Genomic DNA, 23,655 nt, shown 5'->3' with positions numbered 1-23,655 from the left:
AAGAGGCGCACGGAGGTGGAGGAGGTGGTGGTGGAGGCGAGGGGGGGCACCGGCTGATGCAACCCGGGGAGACCTCGTGGAAAAAAATCCGCCCCCCCCCCGCCACCGGTTGTTTTGTTTGGGTTTTGTTGGGTTGGGTTTTTTTCGTGGGTTTTGTGTGACGGCGTTTTGAGGGCGAGCAGAGCGGGCGGGACGTGGCGGTGGTGCAGGTGAGGCTGCGCATGGATGTGCGCCTGGAAAACGGGTCGGGTGTGTTGCTCCCCCCCGCCGCTCCGCCGCTTCAGACCCAGCTGGGACAGTTTGCCTGCCACGGCATTGACCTGAATTGGTCTTTGGCCCCTGCAAGGGGGGAGGGTATGAGGTAGCAAAAAAACTACTTTAGGCTGTCTTTTCCTCTATTAGCCTTGCCTGCTGTGGGAGACAGACAGCCACATCTTTCAGGGGGTCTCCTCCTTCCCCTCCATGTGCAGAAGGTAACAGAGGAGAGCTGACAACCACTTACCCAGAAAATTATTCTAGAAAGCATTCCCAGTGCCTGGCTGGCGCCTATTTTTCCAAGAAGCAGCGTGGCAAACAGAGCTCCTCTGTCTCCTTGCTGCCCGCGGTTTTGAATAGCTTCCATAAAAGTGGCTGGTTTGCTGCTCTTAGGGCTGGCGTTGCCTGTGTTAAGCTGTAGCAGCCCTAGGTGTAAGGACCTCTGCTTCTGATGCTGCCTGGGCCTAGAGTGTGGAAACGAAGGACCCACCTGAGCCAAGGGCTTGGGGGGGTGGTGGTTCCCTGCTGCACTTCCCATGGTGGGGCTGGAAGCCTTGTCATGAAATAGCATAGGTTAGCTATAAAATTTTGGGCATGTCAGAGCAATGATGCATGTAGCTGTAAAACAAAGGTATTTTGGTCTGTTAAGGTTTTCTGTACCTGCCTGCTGAACACCAGCCTTCACCATTTACATCCATCTGTAATTTTGGTGATTAAAAGCATACATGCCCAAGCATTTACTCCATAGTGCTGACTAACATAGGTTTCTGCTGACTGTTGCCAGGAAGATTTATTTTGCTAAAGATTTGCTTGTTGTTATTATGTTGCAGCAAAATCACCGAGAATGCAAAGAAATCCCTGGCCTCTCTTAAGAGGGAAAACCCTCAGCTTGAGCCAACGCTTGCCATTATTCAGGTAAAGTATGTCTGTACGCTCACTGGCTGTGAGAGATCCCCTTTGGCAGCATTGCTCGTCTGAAACTTCAGAAGCGCACGATACAGAAAGTAACTTTTATTGAAGCAAAGCAATAGGAGGAGGTAATCCCACCAGACTGTAAATTGCCCTTCACCAGGCCTGAAACAGCCACAGCAAACTTCAGGCTGTGGGAAAGGTTTGCAAAGGAAGGAAACAATTTTATCCCTTCCTCCTTTTGCTAACATAGTCTTCCCCATTGTAAGTACAGATTGCTTTTTCTCACAGGTAGTCTAAGTTTGTTGAGATAATTGAGTTAAAGTCAAAGCAGTTGTTCTCAATCTTTATTTAGCTTGAAGCTTTTGTTGCAGTCCTGAAAAAAGTGTTTATGTGCCTGAAGATGTGGGCCTCCCTTCACCTCCCACCCCTGAAATAACATTGCTGTGGTTAAGGAAAGACACTGCTGCTTCCTGCCAGTCTTACTGCCTTTGGGCAGCTGTAGCTTAGCTGTAGCTGTGGACATTGCTGCTGTCCTAGGGAGAGGGAAACCACACTGAAAAGTCCTAGTCAGCTCAGAAGGGCTTGTGTGAAATAAATGCTCGGTGTAAAATGTCAGCATCCTTTAGAAGTAGCAGCACTTTCTAAGGTGAAGCGATCTTGTAATTCAGAGCTAGTTTATTACTAACGCCATGAAGAGCTTTCCTTTCCAGCCCATGGGCGCTGCCATCTTTGAGATAGGCAAGCAAACTTGTAGATGAGGATTGCTATCCCTGCAAAGCTGAGAGATGTTCTTTAGATTTCTTAAGGTTTCAAGGCCAAGAAGGTAGGGATATTTGTCATTCAGAGTGGAATCCAGAGCCATGCAGGCAAAAAATGGTTTTGTCCTGTTTCCTAGGACAATGGTGTTGGTTTCGCTGAATCTCTGACCTAGGAGGTTTTAAAATTAAAACCTAACTATAAATATTTTTTAAGTATTAATAGTGAATCTAAGAAGTGCAGCACCAACTTTATTTCAGTAGGTCTTCTAGCGAGGCCAACTGAACAAGGTCTCCCATCTCTTACCCTCCCCAAGTAATTGCAGTTAATGTTTTCAAATAGCCCTTTAAGGCTGTAAGTTTAAGGACTGCTAGAAAAGCAGTGACCCGTCTTCTCAGTGACCTGTTGTTTCTCACTCCTGTCTTGTCTCCGTCTGGTTGCGCCATAAGCTGGCTTGGGGCAGTGATCCACCCTGGGCTGGAGGGTTTTGGGGAGGCTTCCTTTCAGCCGTATTAGTCACCGAGTCTGGTTTTCTGCATGGCCATGTGAGTGTTTTATGCTGGCACTAGGGAAGCGGTAGTGTTAGGGTGGGAGAGAGCATTGTGGCAGAAGGGGGAGGTTCCTGCTCACTTTTAATATCAATTGAGATGCACCTACATCAGTGTTTTGCTTTTGATCATGGTTGTGCTTTAAATGAACATCCCTCTTGTCCCCGATTACCTCACTTGGTTTGCATCATGAGGGGGGGTGTAGGAACAGGTGGCCTAGATCCTTCTGGATGAAATTCACCCAAACTATGTTCTCTAGCTGTCAGTCACTCTAGCTCTAGCCTGGTTGTGAGGACTGAAGCAGAACTCACTTTGAATGTGTATTTGTTGGTACAAAGATGACTTGTTTTAGTCTGCAAATGGTCTTGTGGTGCTCTGCTTTACTGGGTAACATGTGCAAAGCCTTAAGATTCATGCTGCTCTCCACGTGCTGCGTTGCAGCCAGAGGAGCAGAGGGAGGGCAGTGAAATGATGTCCTTTGCCAGTTGCTCGTGGGTAACAGCAGTCAGCGTAATGCGGCACCACCACTGCAGCAGTACTGGGAATGAGGAGTTGCAGACTGAGCCTGCTCTGGAATGGCTTTAGATGCATTTTTTTCCTCTCAAGCCATCTGAACCTGCATTGATACTGAGATTGATACCTGCATTGCTTATTAGCCGTGTTGAACCTCGGTTGGAGCTGCGCAACAGCAAAAAAAAGATTGGTGTCTGCTTCTTAACTTTGTTGAAGCTGAAAACTAGTATGTAGCAGCAAGATCCTGCTTAGCAGAGGATCTGTTGCCCTGCAAAGCTCAGCAAAGCACTGCCAGCTCTCCTGCAGCCCCTGCCCTGCCCCTGCGCTCTGCCAGCCCACGTCCTGAGCTCTGGCCTCGCCTGTGCCGCTCTGCGGGTCGTGACGGGAACAGGTTCAGGGCAGGGACTTTCTGCACCCGTGCGAGGTGAGTGTTCACCAGCCAGTGCTGCAGAAGTGGTGACGTTGCAGGGGACAGTGCGGTAGTGCTGGTGGCTCCATCCCAGTTAAACCTTTTGAGCAGTCCCGGTGGTTACATGTCAGCGTGGGGGTACAGTCCCACATTTGCTGGCACAGGGGAGCAGCTGCTGAGCTGCTGTTAGTCCTGTCTCTTCTTCCCTCCCCGCAGTGTGAGCTCCACACGTGTTCTTAATGCAGCTGCCTCTGTGCTGCCCCTCACCCCCAGCCGCTGGATTTGGGGAGTGGGAGACTAGTAGTGCGGCAGCAGGGATGCAGGCAGTGCTGGGCTGGGGGAAGGAGCCGGGAGATGGAGGCCAAGCCCTTGTGCCCTCTCAGGAGCTGCCTTTCTCTGCAGAGCCTGTCCCTTCAAATGCTCTTGGTTTTTTTTCGTTGTCAGCAGTCTGGAACCATTTGGGGTTAACGGGTTGGTAAATTGTTATGGGCTTGAACCAAAATCACTTTGGGTGATGCTAGCGACAGTCGAAGCCAGCGCTGGCAGCTAACCACTGAGTGAGTGGCTCAGCTCTGACACTGGCACCGAGTCCTGTGGAAAAAGCTATGTAGAATGTGTTCATGAAATTGTAACAGACCCTTTTAAATTTGGTCCTGTTGTCTGGGTTGGAAGACAGGTTTTATGCGTAATCATACAGCTGTGAGAAGTGTTTTATTCATTTTGCTATGAAGCCACTAAGATTTTTGAGGATGGAACCTTCACTGATCTGTTGGTAGGTTTCTAGTTCTGGGTATTGAATTCTCAGTTTTATTGTTACAGTATATCAAAGTATTTGAAGAGCCTCCTAAGATTCAACAGTAACTTGAAGAGTAAAATTCAACTGTATTTATTACAATTAAATATCATAATATATATGGTGCATATAGGTGTAGAGATCTCCGGAGGAGGATTCCTGGGTGAGATGGTCTCCCAGGTAAATCTGCCCAGGAGACGCTTCTGTCCTAGCACAGGTGCCTGCTGGCAATTGGGAGGAGCTGATAACTTCTCTTATGTCTGTATTGACACAACTCACTGCAATATATGATGATAATGATTTGCCTCATTTATGGTGGTGAGACAAACCAGTGTTAGGTGATACGGGGACACTGCAAGAAAAGCTAGTACTGCTGTTAACTATTTCACCCTTGTTACATGGCTGGATGGAGAACGGTATCTTCAGATACAGAAGGTACCTTTCTTAAATGGTAAACTTACACTAAGGAATTAGCCAGACTTATCTATAAAAGCCAGGCTAATATCAACACACACTTAAACTAATGAAGCCAAAATAAATTCACTGGTTGGCCTTCTGCTTCTTTCTTAGAATTGCTAGGCTTTTTATTTGTTTGAATACAGGTAGACACAAACATCCCCGCTATGTTTCTTGCATGGACCTGTGCATTTTTAAATGTAACTTTATTATTTTAAAACTTAGTTTCTGTTTTGTTCCCCAAGGCACATAATGATCATTTGGTTGAAGAAATAAACAAGAACTTTGCCAAAGAGGTAAGCTTTAGCTGATACACTTGTTATTAATCATGAGCTACTTGCCTTTGGTAATTATAAGTGTTTTCTTTTGTCAGGTTGGTCTACATGTTATTCACATCTCTCTCCCTGAAGGCAGCAGCACAGACGAGGTAACTGCAGTACCTGAAGAACTCTTCTGTTTTTGCTTTCGTCATAAACTTATATTTCTTGCTGACATGCATTGTCACTTTGAACTGATCTCTATGAACTCAAATTAGGGTTGGAACTGCCTAGTTCAAGCATCAAGTATTATCCCCCTGTTGGCAAGCATGGAAAAAATGAAATCAATGGGCTTGTCTGCTGTCCCCTTGAAAGCTGAGGCAGAATCAGCAGAGTAATGTTTTGGTTTTGTGTCTGGTATTTAACTGCAGTGTCCCCTCATACCAGCATGGGAGTCCTGTCTCCCACAGTTGCTCTTGTGACTGTAGTTGATTCTTGCCCAAGTTATTCAGGGAAATTAAAGATTAATTGATTTAGAGGGGGAGGGGTTTGAATTTATTTGCCTGTTTATTGATCTTGTAATGCTTAAAGTATGTATTAAAAAAAATCATCCACCTCAAATCACTAGAGGGCTGAATTCTTACCTTGTCGAAAGGATTAGGTTGGAGGCACAGCACTAGTACCAAGTGTGTTTTAACTATAGCAAACCATATTAACATACATGGTCCTGAGGCATCTGAAAACAAAACCAGCGAAGGAATCTGCAGTAAAAGATGCCAGTGTTCCCAGCTGGCCTCCTTGTGCTTGGTGAGTTTGATAATCCTGCAGGCTTGTGGGTTTTGTGTACTGTTTTGTATTTGGTACACTTTGTTTTTAAAATATTTTCTGGCTTGCAGTGTTATCTTGAGGACAGTTTCCAGATATATTGAGAGGAACTTACTGTGAAGAATATTAGGAGTCCAGTTTAGTGGATGATGAATAGTCAGCTACCCATTTAAGAAGGGTGGGCTTTTGAAATGAAGATTAAATACACTTTGCTGTTGGTAAATGTATTTTATCTGCCGAGTAACAGAGTAGGAAATAAGTAGAATACAGCAAGTATGCAGCAGGAGTTGCTGTTACTTTGAACTAATATCTTAGGAAGTGGCTGAGCTGTGGATGTCAAGAGAAAAGCAGGGTATTTTTGTTATTTGAAGAAAGTTACTTTCAATAAAGTTCATAATGGTTTGCCTACTCTCCTGCTTACTCACTATGACAAAGGTTTTTTTTTCATTTGTTAAAATCCACCTGCTAGCTTGCATTCTCTGGTTTGGGAAGGTGGGAGGGATTTCAATACTGTGCACTTTTTGTTCTGCCGTAACTGCCTGTGTACAGTAAAGGTAAGTTAATACAAGATTGCTTTACTCTGCATGAGTTGTAAGTATTTTAGATGCTGTGATGATGTGTTGTGGTTTAACCCCAGCCAGCAACTAAGCACCATGCTATTTGAACTCGCATCTGGTTCAGTCCTTGAAATTCATAAACTTTTGTGCAGTGCCTTTTCAAAATAACAATTCTTCACAAGATGACTGTCAGCTCTTAAGGTCAGGGATTTTGAGAAGGAAAATTGGTAAAAATATATGCTGGCTTAATACAATGTATTTTCTCTCGTCTAGTTGTTTTTTCCAGTGTTACAACTGGAAACACAGTCCATGTTCTGTGTTGGGACGCAATCTGGTCCTATTTCGACCTATGTTTTAACTAAGGCTTCTTATTTCTAAAAGCATCTTCTGAAGCTGTGTCGAGCTTTTGCTGAAATTTGGAATGGTGAAAGACAAAATGCTTTTGGCAGCGTAATGTCATGTAATATGTGCCAGCTTTGCAAAATGTTTAGAACAGTGTCAGGGTGGCTTAATTTGGTAAGCCATGGAAATATAAAAAAAGGAAAGTGAGTTATTGCTTTTCATTTAGAAGTTGCAGTAATATGTGAGGGAAGCAAAGGTGGCCATAAGGAAGTTTTAAAATATAGGTTTTATCCCCTTCTAATTAGATTCTTCTTTTGTCTATTCTGATCTTTAATGCTTTTTATTAACTTCCTAGATTGTGTATGAAATCTTGAGACTTAATGAGGATCCTAATGTGCAGGGCCTTGCCCTTGACCTCCCAGAAAGCTTATATAGCAGTAAAGTATTAAATGCTGTGAAACCAGAGAAGGATGTGGACGGGTAAGTGAAGCACTGAGAAATAATATTAGCAGATGCAAGGTTGATGGCTCTCTAAAATCAATTTTCCCCTGTGCTTGTCATTAATGGATTCCTCAGTCAATGTGTCTAGCTGTGCTATTGAGTAGTGATAGAAGATGCTGCTGAATCAATGAGAAGTCTTTTGCTGAAGTCATTTTGATCACTATCTTTTTAATCTTTATATATTGTATATTCAGGACACGGTCTTTTCAAAGAAATCAGAAACAAAGTTCTGATTTTCTCATGTTACTTAAGGTATTTCAGTACTTCAGTAATACAAATGGTAGTCACGAAGTACTGAACATAAATCCCAAAATTTTCACAAGAAGGATTGATAAAAGTTGCAGAAAAGGTTTTAACTTCCTTACAGCACTCTCTCGCAGTGGGAGAGTAGGCTATAATAGTTTGAACCCATTAGCACAATTTTCCAATCAGTCTTGAGTTGCACTGCTCTCTGGAGAGACCATTGGCATAATTTAGGTGTCTGGCTTACCATTTTGCTGCTGTTGCAGCCTTCTTGCCCTCAACAGCAGACAGTTACCCATTTTTAATATTCTTTTTTTCCACTCTCACTTTTTTTTTTTCATGTGAGGAAAAAAAAGTTAAAATCTTGCAAATTAGTTACTTTTCTATTACCTGGACTACTGGAGATGGACAGAGAATGGAAACGTCAGAGCATCCTTGTGTATGAGAGAGAACGCGGTGCAGTGCGGCAACACCTGAGTTCCCCCCAGCAAGCCAGCCTGAGCCCAGAAGGATGATGATGTATTGCCTCCGGCTCAGCTTGGCCCTGGCAGCGCTGGTCTGGTTCCACTGCAGCCACTGAGGTGTTTTGGCCCGATGTGCCCTGGGTAGCTAGCCCACTGCAAGGCGTAAAGAGCCACCCGTGTACTGTGGGCTCGTGTTACTTGTTCTAACTCACAGATCCCCTTCCTGGCCTTTCTTGAGGCTCAGTGTTTGTCGAACTGGGATGTTGGATGATACAAATTAGCCACAGTATGTGTCTATCAAAGGATTTACTTTTATGAGTTGCCTTTGCTCTTGGGATTAGCTGTTAGCCATGTTACAAGCGGTACTGAGGATTTGTGTTACACAACTTTCTTTTTTTTAACTTGCCGTATTTTTCCACTGCAGACTATCCGATGTAAACCTAGGACGCTTGGTACGTGGTGATGCCCATGACTGTCTAGTTCCTCCTACAGCGTGTGCTGTGATGGAGCTTCTTGAAGATATAGGTGAGAACTTCTATCATAATTATTACATTAATTTTAGCCTAATTAATCTTCTCATTTTTAGTCCTGACTGAGAGATGAATATAATCTCACCTTGTTGTGTTTTCTGGTATGTGTTGTTTTCCCAGCCAGCATATATTTGTCTCCTGCTAGTGAGGAACCTCAGTGAGATCAGAATGTAATATTAGCAGAAATGGGTCTCAGTCCTACAGATTTTGGAGATTAGGCAGGGATTACCTGCCATCAGCAGAGTTAATCTCACTGAAGCCACCCGAGACATCTGAGTCTTCAAAACCAAAAATACAAACATCACTCAGGGATTTCACTTGACAATTTTGATTAGTGTGAACAGTTGGAGAAATCCAGGTCTGCCTGTAAATAACTGCTGAGCGAATCTTTTGGTTTGGGTTGTATTGTGTAAATGCTAACATTGAAATGGCAGATTTAAACAAGTGGCTTTACAGTGTGTGAAGACACTGTTAGTTTAAGGTAGCGGTTCAGAAGTAGTCTCTCTTACAGCGATTCATAATTGTTGAGACAAGGATTTCTGCAACAGAACTGTAAACAGGAGATCCAATGTGCTTAGTAACAAATATGAATGAAAGGATTTGTGCAAACAAAATACCAGGAAGCCAGAAGAGCAGTATTTGCTTACTAGAATTAGAGAGTCGCCAGGAAATAACTTAAAACCTGTGGTTTGTGTTACCGCATGGGCTCCGAAAGAGTTTGCCCGTAATGCCGCAGCCGCTGTGGTTGTGCAGGCACGCGGTGCTGTCCTGTCGTGAGCCGCTTTGCCGGCTCCTCTGGAGGGCTTTGGTAGTGAGTGGCCTGGTAAAGCGGGGGGAGTTCATGTAGCTGCTCCAGCGGAGCCTGGTGCTAGTGCCTTTGCAGCCGAGAGCGGCTGAACGACTTGCCTCGTGTCACGCAGGTGGGAAGACGGTGCTGCTGGTGGGAGCCGGCGGGGCGGTGGGTGCCGCCTTGCAGTGCATGCTGCAGAGGGAGGGAGCGGCGACCCTGAGCTGCCGGTGGAAAGCCTCTCAGCTGCAGACCAAGGTGAGCGATCTTCTGTTTGCCCGGTGCCCGGGGGTCATCCTGCATCCCCACCATCCCGGCATCCCCACCGGCTGCCCCGTGCTGCCATTCCCAAGGGGGAGACTGGGCGTTGCAGTCGCGGGCGGCACTGGGGCACTGAAACTTGCTGGCAGCCAACGTGGGTTAAGATCTTTTCTCCTACCTGCTTGCTCAGCAATGGTGCTCAGGCAAACAGGGGCCTCTACCAGAGTATTACATATGTAGCAGCAGCTGCTATAACTTCATTATTTTACACCGCTAGCTGTAAGAGAAAGAATTCGGGGTACAGTTTAAAACAAATGTGTTAGGTATCCCTTTTTCTTTCCTTCAGTGTGAGACAGGGATGCTAGCTTTCTTCTTGTCCTGTGATATAGTCATCTGTATGAAATTACTTTCATTGAATTTGTATCTTAAAGGTTTGCAAATGCTGCCTCTTTTGGGACAAAGAGGATCACAATCTTTATCTTTGAAGACAACTGTAAAAGGATTCAGAGAAGTTCAGGAGCCTTAATCCGAAGGATTTCATTTGCATGGTCTTCCTAGTTGCTTTTTGCAGAGGTTTTAGCAACAAGTTAGAAGTTGGTATGACTTCCTGTCAAACTTCCCAGTTTGTTGTTCCTTAGTCCCAAATTTCATAGAATAATACAACTGGGAAAGTGTTATCCTTTGGGCATGTGCAGAGGGGTTCAGATATTTGTTGTAAAAGAGGTGCATGTACTCCAGGGGCTGTTTGCAAGTCGCTGTAGGGGTGAGGTGCAAGGGACAGCTCTTGTGTTATATTTGATAGCACATGCCACAAGGTGGCAGCCAATGCAAAATTATAGAATCAAACCTCTGGGTTTTGAAGGGAGAGACAGGAGGAGGAAATAAGTTTAAGCAGCTGTGATAGTTAGAAAGTTCTCTGGCAAACCTGTGTTTTCACAGCTGTGGATGTTTTTGTCAGGCTTGTCTCAGCTCTGTGCTTTAAGTGACTGATGGCACTTAGGAAACATATGCCTCTCTCGGAGATGGGAGCACTGTCAAATTAATACTAGCCATGTCTCATTCTCCAATTATTTCTTGTTGCTTGGGATTGTGCTAGAGGACTGGTTTGGGCTGGATGGGGTGGGTGACAGGGTGGCCAGAGGGGTTTCCACTGGTTCACGGCAGAAGACTTGGACCGGGCCAGAGCTGCTTGTGCAGTGCTGTTAATATGCTGGAGAGAGATGTATTTCCTTCCATTCAGATGCTTTCCCATAATCGTGCTTTGCTTTTTGGCATTCCCTGTAGCTTACCTATTGCAGCAGGTCACTGATTGGAAACAGAATAGGAGGCCTAGGCAGCAGGCAGTTTGAGGCTTTGTGCATCAGTCTTCCCAAGTTCATTTTAACTTCTGGCAGTAAAGGAGTTTCTGCTTTGCCTGGAGGACTAATCAGCAGAGCTCAGGGGAAACCTACCTTCCTCTTCCTCACCTGTAAGCCTGGAGCAGCATGTCACCAATAACCCTCAGAGCACTGCTGAACCTGGCTGGATGCAACTGTTATAGTTAACTGTAGCTCCTAGATGAAATCTAATGCGATTGCAGGGAAAATTATCCTGTTTCATATTCCCAGAAGCTGGAGAGTCAGAAACCGAGCACAGATTTCCTACTGGACAACAAGGCACTGCTGTCTTGTGGCAACCTGTATTTGAAGTACAGTGTTGTTAGATAACATGATTATAGCTGATGATATGAATTTATTTTCTCTTGCTCGTTTGAAACCCTGATTAAGTAAAAACAGTTTAAAGACTCACAAGCTTTCTTCCCTTAAGTTTTTTTTAATTTGAATTTCAGGTAAGAAAATATGTTAGTTGATGTCGAGATTTTTCCAAGACTTGGAAGAGTTAATTCATGTTTTGTTTTTGCTGCACAATAAACTAACTTTAGACATGGCTGTATGCTTTTTCTCCTTCCTCTGGATGTGATACCTCTACAGTAGCAGTCTGTGTGCTGTTTTTTGGAATTATAACCTATGATAGCATAACTTCACTTACAAAGTGAGGAATGAACTTAGGAAGAGTATGAACTTTTCATTGGGGATGCATTTGGTTTGCAATATATAGCAGGAAAGGAAAAATTGATCTTAAGGGTAGGTATACCTTATTTGTCTTAATCCATTGGCCAGGCCCATTTGCACTGAAGCACTAATCCTGAACTTAATAATGTAATGCCTTTCTTAAGCGGGTGATATATTACCTTTGACTAGCTCTGCTGATTTATTCTTCTTTTTAAAGGATAGCACAACAACAAGTGTTTTCTTTAGAAATTCTATTGATTGAAATGAGACACACGACACTAAGGTTGTAGGTTTTTTTGATTCAGGTTTTGTATTTCTGTGGACTTGTTATTGCTTCTTTTACTCATGCACTTTTGCAAAAATACTTTGAAAATGATCAAGAGAAAGGTATGTTTTAGTCCACCTTAGGAAAAGTCTAACAATGTAGAGGTAGCTCTGCTGACAAGCAGCGTAATACCATCTACCATCTGACTTAGTGTGCTCCTTTGAAGCAAGTCTTCTCTGTCCTATGGCAGGAAAAGGGAATAAAATAAATAATGGTACATTTTAATTTCCTTGCTTTCACCTGCATGAATATTGGACACACTTTGCATGTTCTTTTCTCTCCCCACTTCATATTTTGTTAAGGTGAACAGATTATTAATGTTTCTTTTTGTTCCATTTTGGTGTTGCTTGACTTTAGTTATTAAAAATAGTCATCACGGCACAGCTGAGCCATGTCCTTCAACACCCTTGAGCTTCCTGGGCTTTCAAATAAATGAAAGTAGGTAAGATGTTATCATTCTGTTAAGTTTTGTGTAGATAACTCTTCAAAGCACAATCACTGCAGAGTGCCTGAAGAATGACCTAGTGACATACTTTCGGGAACATCTCACTTGTCATTTAAAAATGGGACTACTCAAGAGTCCATTCAGCGTTACAGGTGAAGAATGGGAACTAACGTGCTTAATCCTTTATAATGTTAGAATTAGGCTTTATAGTTTGAAAGGAGGTTATGAAATAGATTCAAATTGAAAAATACAGGTTATTTTCTTGCCAAAATATGGATGATACTTAGTACCTATGAGAATGTGGAATTTCATTTCAGCTGCCTAAATTCAGTCAGTCACGATTTCAGCACCTCGTCTTAAATGTATTCTGGATGTGAACCCCATCATGCCTAATTTAAGAGAGCTGCTATCCTACAATTTTGTTGTAAAAGGACTGAAAATTGATCTATCTAGCTATAATTAGGAATGGCAAACTTGTTTGTAAAAGCCTGGTTGAGAAGCACGAGAGTGGTTCAGCTGGAGTGCATGGATGGGAAGTTCCTTTTCAGGTTGGACAAGAACCTCTTTTGGCCACAGTCTGCTTTTCCTTAGAGGCAACACTTAAGCTTCAGACTGTTAGGCATCTCTTAGTCGTTTACTGTCCTGTTTTTGCTGTCTTGGTAAGACCAAGAGTCTTGGTTCTGGCAGAAAACTACATTTCATATTGTAAGCATGTAAGGAGGCATGAAAGGACATGAGACCAGTTATATGGATCCCGTAAGAGGAGAGGGAGGCTGCGTGAGAGTTTCTAATGACGATGCTGTAGACAAAGTATTTCTGCTTCAATATTTTATGTGCATCATCTCTGTTCCCTGCAATTTGAAGTTTATCTCCCTGTCTGTGAGCTAGAGGAACAGTTGCTAAAGCATGCATTATAGCAGTAGGCTTGAGCCCGCAGTAGAGATGTGGACCTAATTTTCACATGCACTGTGTAGGGCAAGCGCATTCAGGCCGATGTGGTAGGAAAGGGGCTGTTGGTGTCTGGACAAGAAGACGGTAGCAGGGAGCTGGTGGCTGCTTGCTGCGGCTCATCCCTGAGGACCGTGGCCGGGGGGTGGGGATCGGAGCAGACCATGCATAGTTGTCCCACAGGGTTGCCAATGATTTGCAAACCTTGAACTTCCCAAGGTAGAGATAGAGCTAGAAGAAACCACGTGAGGAGAAGATGCCTGGGTGGAAAAAGTACCTGAAACTAGTAATTGACTTAAAAAATTTTCAAGATTTCAAAAAGTAATTAGAATTGCTGTAATTGAAGTGGAACCTGTAAACTGATGTGTAAAGTTATTTTTTTCTTAAGGAGGCTTGTGAAAAAACTTTGAATGAGGTTCCTATTCCTCATCCCATTTCTTAAATTTTAGCTGGCCTATACTTCATACCCAGGAAACCGAGGGCTTTTACTTTTCAAATAGTAATTTCAAATATTTTTTTCTTTGATCATGTATTTAAAAGTGGCTTTTGTAGCAGTCAGTTTTAACTATAGGGAAATGAAATTTTTATGCAGGCTTCATGGCAAAACGCGTTTTCAGTTGTCTGGAATATACAGCTACTTTGTACCATTATCATTAAATACTTGGCCGGAAAGTCTGTATTGTTGTTTTAACATTTGGTGTTCTGTCTTGGGAATGGGTGGTGCTTCTTAATCTGCTTCTACTTAAATCTTGGTGGAGGGAGTCATACTCTGTTATGAGGTAAGGTTTCAGATTATTTATTGGCACAGCTCTTCCCAACTGAAAAAATATTTACCGGTGAGAAGGCAAGATACTACTGGACTATTAGCTTACTTGTCTTCAGCCTATTGCCTAGTACATTAAGGATGGTTTGGCATGATGCTTGTCATTCCTTTCTCTAGCCTGCCTGGTGGCACGCAGCCTTGCTGTCCGGGGAGCACTGGGCCGTCGGTTGCGTGTTCCCCCTCCTGGGTATCTCCTCAACCTTCTGGCTATGGCTGCCTGTAGCATCTGGTTCCTGTCAGATGCATCCTCTGTCCGGGGACTGTGCGGTGCGTTTGCTAGGGAGGTTGGATGTGATGATTTCAGAGGTCTTTTCCATCTCTAATGTCTGTGATTTGTTTCTGATGGAGGACATGAGCCTGCACGTGACTCCCAAGGCTTGCTGGTTGCTTTAGTGATTTACAGGCAGTCAAAAGAGTAGGTTATGGCAAGAGAGGAAAAAAAGCAGGGGCGGCATGGGCACGACTTCTTGCGAGTGAAACCAAAATGCCCCGACAGAGATCATATAAATCTCTTCCAAGGACACCCAAAATTCTGTAGACAACTATTTTGATTTCAGTGGACTCTCTCTCTCAGTCAAACAAGTTTCTGGATGTAATTTTTTTAAAATACTCACAGGGGAAGAAAAATTCTATATAGCATTTGTGATACATACTTTATTGACTCTCCAGGAACTTTTTCAATAGTTGCACATAAAATACTTGCTTATAGCAAGAGAGTTACAATTGTATCTGTGCATGTTGGTTGGTGTTTTTCTTTACTTTCAAGATCAGTGTTGCCTTCAATCCATAGGACAACTGTTTGCTGAGACATGATACAACATTTTTTCATGGCGAAGGTGGGGCAGGGCAATGAGATGAAGGGTTCAGCTGGTTTTCCGATACATTTATGGGTATGTGTGATGTTAGCCATCCAAACTAGTGTTAACATTGGCTACAAGAATGATTATGTTCAGCTGTTAAAAACATTTTTGAACATTATGATCGGTAGTCATAGAGATGAATATTTGGTCAGGTCAGTTGTTTTCTGGCATTATAGTTACATTGGATCAATTCTGTCATAAGTATGTTGGCTGAACATTTGTCAAAATTATTACTTGTTGCATAGAGCTCTCGACTGGCTCGTAGTTTCATGATGCTAAGCGGTGCACAAAGCTCTTAGTCCTTGTCCCAGAGGCTTTGCACGGGAAGACATACCTGACTTTCAGTATATTAATTATAAGTGCTAGAATATGAATGTTTTGTTTCTTACAAAAAAAAAAGGCTGGGTTCATGTAACTGAGAATAATCACTGTTTTTCTCTGTGTTGATGATGCTGACTGTTACAGCAGAGACTGTCTCCTTTTGCAGGGGAAAGCATACTTCAGCGTAGTATTCTTGGTACACAAGTCATTGCAACATCTTTTTATCCAGATTTGCTTGCAGTAAGATTTGATCTGACGCTGGTCAAGCATTATGACTGATGTAGCCTTCTAGGAGTGGCATATAAGTTGATATTCACACCAGATGCAGGAGCGTAAGCAATTTGGATAAGGCTGAATGACTGTTGAGACTGCACGTTTGCAGGTAATCATAGCAGTGTTGCAGGACTTCTGACTGAAGCCTGAATCAGCTCATTGCATTAGTCATTTGTCAAGCAAGTAAATCTTCTCCCACACTTCTGGCTTTGTTTCCACATCTGGATCTCTAAGGAGGGTTAGGCCATCCTTGTGTCCTCTGAGGGGAAGATGGAGCTTTTTTAGCTTCCTGCCTTTTCCGCCACAGTTATGCTCTTCTCCCCTCCTGAATGCTCAGTTGTGCCAAAAACCTGCTATCCTGACAGGATTTGTAGCTGTTCTTTCTTGGCCCGAGTGTTCGGCAGGGTTGCATCAGAGCACTTTTGGCCAAAAAAGAAGCTGGAACGGTTGTCAGTCACAAATCAATTCATAGAGAGGCTCGCCGAATTTGTGACACTTGGTATTAATTTACATTTTTAAAAATATTCCCAAAATCACTGTATCTGTGATTCAGGCTTGAGGCAGTGCTGTGCCCATATTTTGCTTTTTTAATGGATCTTTATGCATCTTCCTCTGGTGCTGTGCCTTATCTCATGGTGATTCTGGTAATTAGTACAGAGTCCTGTTTCAGAGGAGGGAGGAAAGGAAGACACTTATGTCTTTGATTATAAGAATTTTTGTAGTAACCATTTTTGCTCCATCTGTCAGGTTGAACTAAGTCAGAGGCACTGATTAGCAAACATGAACTGAGAAGGAAAATATTACTTTAATTGCTATTCTTCAAAGGCATTGATGTTTGCAGATCGGGTCATCTTGCATTCCCATCAGCTGGCCTGGTTTTCTACTGTCAGATAATCTGACTGTACTCTTTGTAATTGCCTATTTACTGTCTTTCAACCCTTCTCTTTCTTAAGTCTCTCCAAGTTATCTAATTGGACAGGACTTTGGACCATAATAGGGCTTTTTCTTTGAAAGTATGTAATCCTCATTAAATATTATTGGTGCTGACTCTGACCCCGCTTGCCTGATTTCACAGTTTGCTTACCTGACTTCACTTTAAATCCTGTTGTTCTTAAATTTCATGTGGGGTAAGAATCAAGCCATCAGTTTGGATTTTTTTTTTTTGATGCTGTTGTCTGCAAATACTTTGTTCAAAAGACTGTTGCTGTTTAAGTCTGAATATTATAGGATGCATATTCAAGAATGTATTTCTAATATTAAATGCTTGTTTTGTTTCTGGGGGGTGTTTTGGGCTGTTTCTAGCTTCATCACGCAGATGTGGTGGTAGTTGGCAGTACAAAACCTGATGATGTTCCTGTGAGCTGGATAAAGCCTGGAACCACTGTTATCAGTTGTTCTCGTGACTTGCTGTCAGGTAAGAGGCTTTAAAAGATAGCAATTCTTGAAAGCGATGTATGGCGAGTCTTTGAGATAAGTGCTTGGCATGTTGGTGACAATGCAATCTGGTTAAAAGTTACATCTTTGGGAGAGCGCCTTTAAAAGTGGGTGCTTGTGTACAGGGGAGGCATACACATGTCTCTGATGTATAAATAGGAAAAAGATGTCAGCTGAGGGAAGAAAGGCTGGAACAGATTCTTTGTACCAGGATTGTTGAATAAGTGATGATTCTATGGATTCAAAGAATTCAGAGGGAAGACTTTTGGGTCATCAGATGAACTATTATTTAGTGCTGTTTTATACAGTGTGTTATGTTGTGACTTCTGTGGATTCACCTGGAACATGGGGAAAAGAGAAGAGGGGCAAAAATACCAACTGCAAAGTGCTGTGAAGCTGTGTGCAGAGAATGGTGCAGGAAGGAGTAGAGAAATCACGTAGCTAAGAACAGACAGAATGTCTCCTGCAGCAACTACTCCTACAAAAAGAGTTTGGATTCCACTCCCTCCTCCTCCCCTGACTGGTTGAGGAGCGGGTATGTGTTCATTAATTTCTCAGTTGAAAAATGCTACAGAATTTTATTAGGAATAAAGCTAAAAAAGCTTCCCAGAAGTTATTCTATTCTACTGCTAGAATTGCATTTCCTGTAAAATTCTTTGATGTCCTGTGAAGATCTCTAGATATTTTCTAGATTTTTCGTGTGTATATGAATTTGACTGTTCAATGTCCAGATGGGATTAAGCTGTGAATGAATAGGAAAATAAGGAAGTATGTGGGTAGTGTGATTGGTTAATGTGTTTTTCTAAATCTATTACTAGTGTGCTTATTGACATCTATTGATGCAGAACTGGGGAAATGGGCATAAGGCCAAGGAAAATTAATCGTATGGTTCTTAAACTAGGGATATTCCCTAAGGACAAATTAAGCAGACACTCTATGCAGAGCTAATGCAATATCAGGCTCATAATAAAGCAGCTGCTGTTCCCATGCAAAGCATGGCCTTAGCAAGAAATTCCTTTCCCTGTCTTTCATGATATCCTCTTGACTTGAACACATACTGTGGGTGTGCAAGATCTGGGTTATTATTCAGTCCGTTGTCTGAAGGCATTTGGGCATTCATCTTCCACCTTCCAGAACAGTGCTCTGATCCTAATGAGGGTCTCGAGGATGGGTATCAAGCCTTACCCCTTGCTGATGCTGCACGAGTTGTTAAAAAATAATTCATGCTTTCTTCTTCCTAGCCTAGTGATTTAGAGACTTCTTGCATCTTTAATGCCCACTCTTTTTGCATAGGGATTGTTGGATATAATTGTTAAGTATCCAGGGAGCAGGGCTTGGAGCATAGGTCTCTTCAGCAGGTACCCAACCTATTAGTATGACATCCTCTTACACAAAGGAGGAATGGGGAGAAAGGGAAAGGAGCAGAGAAGAGAGGGAATGGTGGTACAGCAGTTAACACCTATAAATAAATAAATGCAAAGGAATGGCCCCTCCTCATTGTAATCCTTCTAAGTAGAAGCCTCTTAGGTGTCGGACTCGGGGCAGAGGTGCAGGTCTATGAAGGCAGGATGAGGGTAAGCGAATCCTTGCAGTCTGAGCGGGCACCGCAAATGACTGAACTCTCAGAGCTCTGTGTGCAGCCCGGTGCAGGTCTCACTTTCAGGTACCTAGTTCTCTCCTTCGATTGCAGAGGGAGTCTGGGTCTTCAGAGACGTAAAAGTTGTACAGTATAATTGCATGCTGTGTCTGGAGACTTAAGTATCTTCATGCCTTAGTTGGTCTATAGAACTATAGATAATATTAGTCTTTCCCTTCCCTGTTAGGAAAACCGCATTAAAACACTGCAGTGGTGTTCACATACCACAGCAACATTCATTCTTACAGCAGGAAACATAAGATTGGGCATAAGCATATAGATTTCTTTGCATTTTTCAAGTTGTTGAAGTGGGCTGTACAGCATTTCTTTGGAAAAGCAGCATGAGATTTTTAGCAAGATAAATAGAACTTATCTACCAAATGTCCATCTGTCTTTATGGTTATGCTTTTGAGATTTTCAGAATCTTGGAGGAACTCCGAAAGAATAGCAGAAATGCATTTTAGCAGCTTTAAAAAATGCTGGCCTTAAGACTTACTAGGGAGGTACATGAAACACGTCTGTCTGTTTGACAGGAAGAACACACTCAGTTTAATTGCAAGATATTTATTACAAGCCTATTGTTTCTCCAAGGTCATGACTGCTCCACAACTGAGTCTTACAACTGATTCTTCACTTTCAATATGTGGTGGAATCTGGCTGAGGTGCTTGAAAATTGTTCTGGGTTTTTCCTTGCTTTAGAAATGTCCAACTTAGGATCTGTGGGGTCACAGGAGCTAAATGAAGCCTGAAAGCAGCAATGGCCATGAAATAACATTTATTCTTGCTAGATGATGACTAGATTTCTATCTTACATAGGTATACATGCAGTCTAACGCACTCGCATGTTAGTGAGTGAAACTCGCCAGTTTGTTAGTGCATTTAAAGTGCTCAAAATTTGCAAGGACATAGCTGAATTGGGCAGCTGTAATGATGTAAGCCTGGAGAGTAGAGCTAAAAGTCCTTGCTTCAAAGTGTCAAAATTCTTTTTCAAGTATTTTTTAATCTGATCAAAGATTTTTAAATTATCACAATTTTAAAATGTTTGACAGTTCCTAGCAGTACATCTTGTTCTGCTGCACTAATGATTTTGGAATCAAGTGAGTGCTGTTAGTGTCTTGCAGGAAGATACTTTATATGTAAATGTATAGAAATGAAACTTGAGTTTCTGAACAAAACCTAAGGATGCCAAAATTACTTGGGATTTGATGTCCAACTCCTTTGGGGTCACTTGAAAGCTGAAGCCCATATGGTTTAAGTACGTTAGTGGGAAATTCAACCATTTCCCCACCTCTTCTCTATTCTAAGCTGCCTGAGCAGACAGGTAGTGCGTGCCTGCAGCTCTCGCCCATCTGCACAATAGGGTACAAATAGATGGGCGGATAGGCCTTCTTTAGGGTGAGTCAGAGGAGGGAGCACAATGTCTGCAGTTCAGCTGATCTTCTGGCCATAATCCAAAGCAGAGAGTGCTATTCCGGCTCCCATCTGGAAAATTTATCCTAAGAGAGCTGTTGCAATCCTGTGATTGTCTTGCTGGCTCATGTGTGCATGACTTTCACGTCTAGCTTCACCTTCACCCCTGTAAAAGCCTGGTTAGTCATTTGTGGGGTGAGTGTGTAGCATAGGCAGCCTGAGAGTAGTAGTTTATTGATGGGAAATGTCCAATTCTGATATGTATTTACACATATGCTAGCTCTGCCCTGATAAAGAAGTCATATTAAGCCAAATAACATAAAAAGTCAAAATGTTTCTGTAAAGCACAGCTGTCTGAAAGGGGATTTTAAACTTCATTCTTCCTATTTCATTTGTCTCTTTGGCAACTCTCCCAGCCTTGTCTCAAAGCAACAACAGTCAACTTATGACTGTGATAGACTGTTCCAGTAAAACTCCTCTGTCTGAGTCTAAAACTGAGCATCTCCAGATATTTTATTTTAGTTTAGTTTTAAATGGCAAGTGTTAGTGCAAGTAGAAGGACTTTTCAGACACTGTCTTAATTAGAGTTTAATGTCAGGACTGTCACCTTCTGCTTAGTTAGCTTTGTCACTGATGTATAGATGCCTGCTGGCAAGAAGGTTTTGAGAAAGGATTAGAAAACATACTGAATGAGGCTGAGGGTGTCTGCAGAAAGGGTCTCTTGCTCTCTCGGTGATGGGCCTGAGAGAGAGTGGGCTGGAGCTGGGCGCGGGGTGGTGGGGTGCTGTGCAGGCTCCTCTGCCTGCCACCCTGGCTCCAGCCGGAGGTTTCTGTGCCCTGCCACCACCGGGACCCTTGTTGGGAGGGGTAGTTGTGCAAGGCAACATGAGCGTTTTACGATTGGTATGGATGGGTTGAGTAGAGTGAGAGCTTGACCAGGTCAGGGTTTGCACTTCGGTTCCCCTTGCGGGGGGCAGGTTAAAGCTGTCAGTGTACAGTTTTATTTTTTATTACAATTATGTCTACGCCCTTCGGAATGCGACTAGAGCCTTGATATGCCCACAGAGACTAGGATGTGAATTTTGGAGAAATTGTGTCTAGATAAAAGTCAATAAGCAACAACAGAACAACAAGCCAAAAGAAGGATTACGGGAAAATGACGAAATAATATGTTTAGTTAGGATAGCTAATATATGATTATTATATGATACATTGCCACTAGAAACAATTATAAGTGTCTCTAAAGTTGGAGTCACTCTGAATTGTGTAAACTCTTCAGAATATCTACTTTTAATGTCACATTGATGAAGATAGCTTTTGCCACTCGAAAAATTTTGCATATCTGATTCCAAGTTATAAATCCCAAGTTATAAATTGGATAATAATCCTTTACAATATTTTATGATCATTTCATTGTTCTCTCTTGCTATAATGGGTGTGTGGAAAAGAAGACAGTCTTTACCATGCTGATTTAGGTGTTCTGTTTAAAAATATGTATAGCTTTCCAAATCCTCGCAGCTACAGCTGTCTGTTGGGTTTTTGGGGTTTTGGGTTTTTTTTGTCCAAAAGCAATTATTTGGATCCTGGAATTAATCTCTGTGTTTCCATATTTTCTTTTTCAAGTATGTGTATGTTTCATCATATGCATATGTGTGTTTGCGTAACATGCTTCAGAGCATACAGTTGCTCTCTGATTTTCACACTGTATCCATACTCCTGAGTGATTTCATCTGAAGTATTAAAGAAGTCACCTATAATTTTGTCAGTGACGTTAAATTTCAATTCAACATTCATAAATTTTTTGTTTGGACGTAGCTTCCAAATACGCATGGTCCCACTCACAAAGGCTTTGTGATTTATTAGTGCAATACTTCTATTTTACAGAGAGACACAACTACAGTCAGCAAAACAACCGTGCTGCTGAAAACGCTGTTGGTTCTCTTGCAATAGCAATGCGAATGCAGGTGAGTGCAACTTCAAACATTGCAGATTTGTTGCTCTTTCTGTAAGTTGTAGAAATTGTTTCTATAACTTAGACTTCAATTTTTGTTTTGCTCTTTTGAACATCTTACCTGCCTTCCATTTTAATAGCAACTTTTAATCAGTTTGTTAGGCTGAGTCATGCCTGTTACATTTAGTTAGAGAAAGGTAAATTAAAAATCAAATATGTCATAATTCTAATGATTACAGTAAAGCTTGGCAGAAGCACTTGTATCAGTAGACTAATGTTACTTACTCTGGTAAGACAGTGAAAATGTAATTACATATGCGCACATTTTTGTGGCATGATGGATAGAGGGTCCAAAAGTTTCTTGTTTTATGTGGAAGCAGCATGAGTCAGTCAGTGAACAACTAATATCTTCCATTATTTTTAAGGTGTGAGAGAAGAATAGTAATTCTCCATCTTACCAGAATAAAATCTCCAAGTGACTAGAGACTTTTCTCTTCCACTTACATGCTAATGGTCTTGTTTCTTTTTGAAATGTGGACAAACAATAGGACAGTAATAGTGCAGTGGTTTTTCTTTCATCCTAAACCCATGAAATTGAAAGATTTTTGAGTTTGTTTTTTTATTAGCCTTTGCCGTAGAAGTTATTTCAACATACTCTTGAGATTGTTTGAAATTCGTGTTCAGCATTTATGATGCAGCTGGTGTGTGCTGTTTTCTTGTTTAAAAAACAGAACATGGTAAAAAACATGGAGCGATGGATCCAGTCCCAGCAGTACAGGAAGTGGGACCTCCGGTGCTTGAAACTGCAGCCCCTCTCCCCAGTGCCCAGGTAATAAGTGCTTTTTTAAATTAAAAAAAAAAAAAAAAAAAAAAGAGTGGGCAAGTGTTAAATGTGACAATGAACCTAAAAATGGTCTGTGCCTCATTAATTTTTAATCTGCTTATGCGAACTACATGTCGTGCTGTTTTGTTGTATGCCTTATTGTGACCATGTCCTTCTGTTTCCTATCAATTTTTACTTTTATGATGTGCATTGTAGCCAAGCTTTATTTAATGAAGACCTAAAGCTGGAAGATTTCATTGAGGGAGGGAGGTGAAGCCTTGTGTAATGTCAACAGAAATACAAAATACAAGAAGTTCATAATTGCTAAACCCTAATGTAGGAAGGTGTTTATGGATGTAGTTAAGGCCCAGTGATTTCAGCGGCATTTGGTCTTGTATTTATTTTCTTCCCTCAGTAGAAGTATTTTTTTCTGCATTAGACTTTTAAATTCCTGTGTAGATGGGAAAAGCAGGAAGCATATTTATTCTCATAGCCAGAATCGTTTAAATCAGTTCCTGTCATTCACTTCCCAAGGCCCATGTCTGGGCACAGTTGCTGACATCTCTGACATTCAGAGCAGCTGTGCTAAAGTGCTTTGCTGTGTGTTGGTTGAGCTGGGTGACGGAGAGAGGAACCAAGGACTTGAAGTGAGGTTCTGCCATGTAAGAAAGCATTGAAATTTTTTTGTGCTCATTTGTATGCCTGCTTCTTGGCCACACAGATGCTGAAGGGACCTCACAGAAGAAGAAAGGCTGAGAGAGCTGGGACTGCTCAGCCTGGAGAAGAGAAGGCTGAGGAGGATCTTACCAATGTGTATAAATACAATGTGTATAAATACAAGGGTACAAAGAGGACAGAGCCCAGCTGTTTTCAGTGGTGCCCACTGACAGGGCCAGAGGCAATGGGCACAAACTGAAACATGGGAGGTTCCCTCTGAACATCAGGA

The 23,655-nt window shown here is 42.3% G+C and overlaps 1 protein-coding gene across 1 annotated transcript in view; it reads left to right on the top strand.

Moving 5' to 3' along the window:
* The first annotated feature begins 221 nt into the window (after nucleotides 1-221).
* MTHFD1L (methylenetetrahydrofolate dehydrogenase (NADP+ dependent) 1-like) overlaps nucleotides 222-23,655 on the top strand; it is a 153,331-nt gene continuing 129,897 nt past the window's right edge. Inside the window, exons 1-10 of the mRNA XM_010581930.1 lie at nucleotides 222-354; nucleotides 1,040-1,170; nucleotides 4,888-4,938; nucleotides 5,016-5,069; nucleotides 6,979-7,103; nucleotides 8,256-8,356; nucleotides 9,282-9,406; nucleotides 16,758-16,869; nucleotides 21,820-21,899; nucleotides 22,618-22,715. Of these exons, the coding sequence (XP_010580232.1) occupies nucleotides 222-354; nucleotides 1,040-1,170; nucleotides 4,888-4,938; nucleotides 5,016-5,069; nucleotides 6,979-7,103; nucleotides 8,256-8,356; nucleotides 9,282-9,406; nucleotides 16,758-16,869; nucleotides 21,820-21,899; nucleotides 22,618-22,715 (1,010 nt within the window). The remainder of the gene's footprint in view (nucleotides 355-1,039; nucleotides 1,171-4,887; nucleotides 4,939-5,015; nucleotides 5,070-6,978; nucleotides 7,104-8,255; nucleotides 8,357-9,281; nucleotides 9,407-16,757; nucleotides 16,870-21,819; nucleotides 21,900-22,617; nucleotides 22,716-23,655) is intronic.

The sequence above is a fragment of the Haliaeetus leucocephalus genome, unplaced genomic scaffold (genome assembly GCF_000737465.1).
Source record: "Haliaeetus leucocephalus isolate CR32 unplaced genomic scaffold, Haliaeetus_leucocephalus-4.0 Scaffold819, whole genome shotgun sequence".
In the NCBI taxonomy this organism is placed as follows: domain Eukaryota; kingdom Metazoa; phylum Chordata; class Aves; order Accipitriformes; family Accipitridae; genus Haliaeetus; species Haliaeetus leucocephalus.
The sequence above is the reverse complement of the archived record's forward strand: the minus strand, read 5'-3'. Positions and strand labels throughout refer to the sequence as shown.